The 7275-nt window shown below is 36.5% G+C and overlaps 1 protein-coding gene, 1 long non-coding RNA gene and 1 pseudogene across 2 annotated transcripts; 2 read left to right on the forward strand and 1 right to left on the reverse strand.

Moving 5' to 3' along the window:
- The first annotated feature begins 2910 nt into the window (after positions 1–2910).
- Positions 2911–3872, forward strand: LOC103521587 (calcium/calmodulin-dependent protein kinase kinase 2-like). Its single transcript, XM_026832205.1, has 3 exons — positions 2911–2919; positions 2970–3017; positions 3489–3872. Exons 1-3 carry the CDS (start codon positions 2911–2913, stop codon positions 3759–3761), a joined length of 330 nt encoding a protein of 109 aa, XP_026688006.1. The 3' UTR covers positions 3762–3872.
- A 475-nt stretch (positions 3873–4347) lies between these two features.
- On the forward strand, positions 4348–4464 carry LOC113472451 (annotated as a pseudogene).
- Positions 4465–4531: 67 nt separating this feature from the next.
- LOC113472450 lies at positions 4532–5656 on the reverse strand. The gene is made up of 2 exons (XR_003394748.1): positions 5441–5656; positions 4532–4934 (listed from the first exon to the last, which is right to left on the reverse strand). It is a non-coding gene; the product is annotated as an uncharacterized LOC113472450 (long non-coding RNA).
- Between the last annotated feature and the right edge of the window lie 1619 nt (positions 5657–7275).

Here is a 7275-nt window from a genome sequence, read left to right on the forward strand (position 1 = left end):
AGGCTCTCTCTCTCCTCTCTCTCTCTCTCTCTTACTTGCCCGCTGCTTTTTTCAATGACGGAAACTACAAGTCGTAAAGAAACCTGCATCCATGGTTTGAATGAAAGGTTCAAAAAAAAGAAGTAAGCTAAACTATCACCTCATCTCATCCCCCTCCCCCCCCTCCCATCCTCCGTTTTACAGTTTGTGGGTCACAATCACAAGGAGAAGGAGCTAGACAGGGATCTCTCTCTCTCTCTCTCTCTCTCTCTCTCTCTCTCTCTCCCTCCCTCCCGTTCTATTGAATAGAAAAGTTCTTGAAAAAATATTAAATTCGATATTTCTACAGGGTACTATGTTCTCTTGAAAAAGTTACCACCGGGACCACAGTTCGATTTAAACAAATGAAAGCAGAACGCGATTGTCCAAGTAATCACCGTTCCGGATACCAACCACGTGCAACGTTGCTTAACTTCTGCGAGCCATTGGGAACTGATGCATTGTACGTGCTATCGCCGCTGGCTAAAACCCTGTATTAAATGTACGCGGTAGCCGAGCTAAAAAAAAAAGCTTTCAGGCTAAAAAAGCGAAGATAAAATAAAAGCCATGTTGTCAAGTGTAATTCAATTTTGATACATTGTCAAGTTGACAGAGTGATTTTCTCCTCCTACCCAAAAATATGTATGTACTCAACGACTCACATCAAATCAAAAATTTAAATAAAAAAAAAAAATCGTTGGAAATATTACTGATGGTTCCGTAAATCTAAGCACTTGTGCATCTGATTTTTTTTTTTTTTTTTTTTTTTTTTTTTGGGGGTTTGAAGGGTGAATAAATTTGATGAGGCTTTTAGTAATGCTGTGATATCCACAAAAATTGTGAAGAGGCTCTCAGCTTCACAGACAAAGTTCATGATTTAGATATTTTTTTTCTAAATTTAAATCCACTTCAATTATTTTCTCTGTTCTCTTATTTTTCTTCGATTTAAAAATAAAATACTTTGTTCCATTGCTGTTTTTTCGATGTTGACTACAGCGTTTTATTTTCCTTATTAAAAAAAGAGAATAATAATAATAAAAAAAATCAGCATTTTTTTTTTACTTAAAAGCGCTTACTCTCCATTTTGGCAAGAGTAAGAGCAGGTATATTAAAAAATACAATATAAAATGAGAGAAAAGTACAAGATATATATAAAAAAAGTAACAAAAAAGGGGCAAAAGAAAACCCATCTGTATAAAGACTGGGTATAAATTGTAAGCATAGAGAATTGTAAGGTTGTCAGTTGTCACTAAAGGTCTAGCGAAATCCAAATGGGTATTTCTAATTTCTACTATTATGAGTATTATGACACTAGAAGGAAGCCATGAAAATCCGGCTATATTTATGTGACAATGAAATGGGACAGCAAGGTAATTCAGAAGAAAAAGGTAGTCTACTTCTTGATAAATATTAATAATATAAGAGTAAATAAATAAATTGGATACAAAAATTAATATCAAAAATTTCTTTAAAACTGGAAAATTCCTTTAGGCATAAAATGACTCGGATTTCTATACTGGGAAAACACATAATCCCCTGCTTTCCAAATATTTAACTACAGATAGGTACCGATAGCACTGTTGTGATGGCCCAATTGACTCAGTCCCATTTTCTGAAGAATTCCTAGAAGTAAACCCCCTAGGGAAAAAATCCTCATATGAACCAATAGAAACCACTTGTTCCCGACAAAAACAAATCAAATTTTATGAGTTAAAAACATGGGGGGGAAAGTAGGGATGTTACGATATATCGAAAACCGATATATAGAGATGAATCGGTATATATCGGAAAATCAAAAAATATCGATAAATACCAAAAAATCAACATCCTTAAATTTTATAAATTAAATAAATAATTTCAAAGCCTTCTATCTCAACTTGACTACAGATAGGTACCGATAGCATTGTTGTGATGGCCCAATTGACTCGGTCCCATTTTCTGAAGAATTCCTAGAAGTAAACCCCCTAGGGAAAATATCCTCATATGAACCAATAGAAACCACTTGTTCCCTACAAGAATAAATAAAATTTTATTAGTCAAAAACATGGGGGAAAAGTAGGGATGTTACGATATATCGAAAACCGATATATATCGATGAATCGGTGTATATCGGAAAATCAAAAAAATATCGATAAATACCAAAAAATCAACATCCTTAAATTTTATAAATTAAATAAATAATTCTTGGATTAAGCAAATCTGATTGGTTGATTTCAAACATTTCAGCCAATCAGATTGCTTAATGCGAGAGTTAAATTAAACTGAACTTAAAGGCCATTAAGGCCGGGGTCCACAAAGTGAGTTTAAACTTGGTTTAACCCTCGAATTAAGCAATCTGATTGGTTGATTAAACAAAAAAATCGAAAATTTTAGCCAATCAGATTGCGTAAATTTTACGTCACTACTCAACCAGCCAATGAGAATAGAGGAAAATTCCTGGTACGAATAGTCGCCATTAAGGCCGGGGTCCACAAAGTGAGTTTAAACTTGGTTTAATCCTCGAATTAAGCTATCTGATTGGTTGATTAAAAATAAAAATCAAAAATTTTAGCCAATCAGATTGCGTAAATTTTACGTCACTACTCAACCAGCCAATGAGAATAGAGGAAAATTCCTGGTACGAATAGTCATGGCCAATCCCTTAATTTGTAATTTATTTATTAGAAAAAGACGCAAAAAAGTTGACTGACGTTTAATTTTAATGTTTTATATTTTGTGTAGAATATTTAGGTATTTAATTTGACCACCTGTAGACTTTGCCAAAGGGAACAACATGATATTAAACTAGAATCATTTAGGGGGAAAATGCTTTAAAAAAACTGGTTTTTTGTGCTCCTAAAGTCACCGAAATTGTATCTTGACTAACACACTAAGGCAGCCAGCGGTAATAGCATGTTGAATGCACCAGTTCCCATGGATCACTGAAGTTAAGCAACGTTTTGCGTGGTCAGTATCCGGATGAGGATCCGACCCAACGGATCACACTGCAGCAAATCAAGGTAAGTTATTTGCGCTAGGTCACGGGTTCGGTTCCCGCCTTGTACGAGTTATAAATTAAGGAGCACGGTAGCGCTCCTCCCCGCCAAGTGAAGAAAGTTTGACCGCGTTTCACATACCTACCGATACCGCGGTTGAATCCAGGCGACGCGTTACGTTGTATAAGGGAGGTAATAAGTATTTTCTGCTGGCAGTTGAACAGACCAGTTTTCTACGTTGAATATACCAGTTGTTATGCACCTATACGTGTACTTAGTATCCAGATGAGTGACCATTTGGGCAATCTGCTACTGGCTTTTCCCAGCCCAACTAAGCTTGTAGCCTAATGGAGGATAAAACCCCCTCACCAGCATCCCTAAAGACCTTACTCCTTCCCACATCCTGAGATCAAGACTCACGGAAAGAAAGTAGGTACATAATAAGGACTGGTCCTATGTCCTATTATACCTATATTTTACCTACTTTTCCCTCAGGAGCACAGCTGGGTAACCAAAGACGGCGCCTACGCCCTGCCCACCGAAGAGGAGAACTGTCAGCTGGTGACAGTCAGTGAGGACGATGTACGAAATGTGATCAAAAACTTCCCCAAACTGGACACGCTCATCCTGATCAAGACAATGCTCAAGAACCACTCGTTCCAAGTAAGTACCTACGCTGGGTTGCTGGTTCGATTCCCGCCCGGAGCGAAAAATGGTAATGGAGTGCCACAATTTTATGAAACTTGGGTGAAAGAACTCTATCATTGAGTTACTTTCCATTATGTGGAATTCAAAGCGTCGAGTTTCCTGATATAGAGTTCAATATTAAAGTGCTCGCACCCAGTCAACTAAACTAAACAGGTAAGGTTCGTTCTCGGGACAGACTTTCTCTCATCCTATCCTCCTACTCCCTGCGATTTCACCATTAAGGCCGGGGTCCACAAAGCGAGTTTAAACTTGGTTTAATCCTCGAATTAAGCAATCTGATTGGTTGATTAAAAATAAAAATCGAAAATTTTAGCCAATCAGATTGCGTAAATTTTACGTCACTACTCAACCAGCCAATGAAAATAGAGGAAAATTCCTGGTACGAACAGTCATGGCCAATCCCTTAATTTGTAATTTATTTATTAGAAAAAGACGCAAAAAAGTTGACTGACGTTTATTTTTAATGTTTTATATTTTGTGTAGAATATTTAGGTATTTAATTTGACCACCTGTAGACTTTGCCAAAGGGAACAACATGGTTGTAAACTTTGCAATGCGGAATCATTTAGGGGGAAAATGCTTTAAAAAAACTGTTTTTGTGCTCCTAAAGTCACCGAAATTGTATCTTGACTAACAAACTAGGGCAGCCAGCGGTAATAGCATGTTGAATGCACCAGTTCCCATGGATCACTGAAGTTAAGCAACGTTTTGCGTGGTCAGTATCCGGATGGGTGACCATCTGGGCAGTCGCGTGCTGCTGGCTTTTTCCGCTGCGGTCAAAAAAATCTATTGATAATTTTTTTCCCCTAGATTGGCAGAATTATTGCAACTTTTTTGGTAAAGTTTACATTTTCCTTCTATTTATTACTTAATTCTATTTTTCTCAATTATTTTCTAAGTACTTTAGGATCGGGTTTTTTTACTTTCTAGTTCTTTGTTATACCTACACTTGAGTAGTCTTTCTTTTTTACATGATGCATTTTTATTTTCTCAAAGGTAGGCAGGCATAATTTTACACCTCAATACTCAAATGGATATAAAAAAGCTCGTCTTTTTAGTTTTATCTGGCTAAAAATTTGGACCGACTGCAATAGGTACTTCCTCATTGAAAGAAAAAAAATCGCTTTTCTTGATATCTTTTTAAAAAGTTCTGAAATTTCATTTCCACAAATACAACTGGAGATTTTAAAAGCAGAAACCCCCTTTAGATATCAAATTCAATTGAGCAACAACCTCCATGAGTCGCGTGCTGCTGGCTTTTTCCGCTGCGGTCAAAAAAATCTATTGATAATTTTTTTTCCCCTAGATTGGCAGAGTTCACAATTATTGCAACTTTTTTGGTAAAATTTACATTTTCCTTCTATTTATTACTTAATTCTATTTTTCTCAATTATTTTCCAAGTACTTTAGGATCGGGTTTTTTTATTTTCTAGTTCTTTGTTATACCTACACTTGAGTAGTCTTTCTTTTTTACATGATGGAATTTTATTTTTTCAAAGGTAGGCAGGCATAATTTTACACCTCAATACTCAAATAGATATAAAAAAGCTCGTCTTTTTAGTTTTATCTGGCTAAAAATTTGGACCGACTGCAATAGGTACTTCCTCTTTGAAGGAAAGAAAAAAAAACGCTTTTCTTGATATCTTTTAAAAAGTTCCGAAATTTCATTTCCACAAATACAACTGGAGATTTTAAAAGCAGAAACCCCCTTTAGATATCAAATTCAATTGAGCAACAACCTCCATGGCCGAGTGGGTATCACACCAGGCTTACACACCAAAGGTCCCAGGTTCGATTCCCGGCAGAGTTGAAATTTTTCGGTTCCACGCTTCTAATACGGCTCTTGGGGAAGGCTGAGTAGCTTTTAAATGAGAAGCGACCAGTAGCGGCATTATTGGCATTACCTATCAAAATTCAAAGGAAAAAATCCAAGATTTGATAGAAACAGTGAATAAATAGGATAAAGTTCACCCTTGATGGGAATCCAACCCGCGACCTAACGCTTGCAAAGGAGACGCGCTACTCTCCAAAGTCCAAACTAACTAGGCTGGCAAGTGAAACTTTATTTATACATGGGTTTTACCCGTTGATTTGTTAATCAATCAATCATTATTGAGAGTTATTTATCTTTATGTATAGAGGGAAACTAGAACAATCAGAGTCCTTGTCCCACGTGAAAATTCAATCATATTTAATCCAAATTAATCGAGAATTAAGTTAATTAAAAATGAATTTAATTACATGAGATCCAAATCAAAAAGTATTAATCGAGAATAAATAAATAACTATCGAGAATTCATAATAACACCCTGCTATCTCCCCCACTCCGGAATAAATTGAGAATCAATAAATTTATTTACATGGGTATTAAACAATCAAGATAATAAAATACATATTCGAAGGCTCAGTAACGTTTCGAAGTTCCATATCAACACTGTAGGGATGGTAATCAATTCAGGCCCGTATCCAGTATTTCAGCGAGGGAAGGGAAAAAATGCTTTAAAAAACTTGATTTTTTTTGCTCCAGTTGCCAAAGTTGTATTGAATGACAAAATCTAAGGCAGCCAACGGTAATAGCATGTTCAATGCACCAGTTCCCATGGATCACTGAAGTTAAGCAACGTTTTGCGTGGTCAGTATCCGGATGGGTGACCATCTGGGCAGTCGCGTGCGTGTAGAATATTTAGGTATTTAATTTGACCACCTGTAAACTTTGCCAAAGGGAAAAACATGATATTAAACTTTGCCAATGAATGGGCAGTATCATTCTATCATTAAGGGAAAAAATGCTTTAAAAAACTTGATTTTTTTTGCTCCAGTTGCCAAAGTTGTATTGAATGACAAAATCTAAGGCAGCAGAAGAGAGGAGAGGAGAGGAGAGGAGAGGAGAGGAGAGAAGAGGAGAGGAGAGGAGAAGAAAAGAGAAGAGAAGGAAACGGAAGTGAAGAGAAAGGAAGGGAAGAGAGGAGAAGAGAAGAGAAGCTCAACCCATCATTTAAGGCTGTTTGTCCCTAGACCTAAGCCTCAAAGTGGGTTTTTAGTGTACGTCCGTACGTGTTGTTAGCTAAATCTCTTATATCTTAAAATGGTCTTTGATCTAGCAAGTAGCAAGTGTAATGACAACTATACCAGTATACCACGGAAGCTGACTCCTTATCTTGAAATAGTACGATGGCCGCGTGGGTATCACACCAGGCTTGCACACCAAAGGTCCCAGGTTCGATTCCCGGCAGAGTCGAAATTTTTCGGTCCCACGCTTCTAATACGGCTCTTGGGGAAAGCTGAGTAACTTTTAAATGAGAAGCGACCAGTAGCGGCATTATTGGCATTATCTATTAAAATTCAAAGGAAAAAAATCCAAGATTTGATAGAAACAGTGAATAGATTTGATGAGGCTTTTAGTAATGCTGTGATATCCACAAAAATTGTGAAGAGGCCCTCAGCTTCACAGACAAAATTCATGATTTAGATATTTTTTTTCTTAATTTAAATCCACTTCAATTGTTTTCTCTGTTCTCTTATTTTTCTTCGATTTAAAAATAAAATACTTTGTTCCATTGCTGTTTTTTCGATG

The sequence above is a fragment of the Diaphorina citri genome, unplaced genomic scaffold, assembly GCF_000475195.1.
Source record: "Diaphorina citri unplaced genomic scaffold, Diaci psyllid genome assembly version 1.1 scaffold5529, whole genome shotgun sequence".
NCBI lineage: Eukaryota > Metazoa > Arthropoda > Insecta > Hemiptera > Psyllidae > Diaphorina > Diaphorina citri.

What these genes read in the sequence shown, in the direction of transcription:
- LOC103521587 (XM_026832205.1), top strand. An exon ending in TCACACTGCAGCAAATCAAG is followed by an intron (nt 3,018 to 3,488) that starts GTAAGTTATTTG and finishes CTTTTCCCTCAG; the next exon opens with GAGCACAGCTGGGTAACCAA.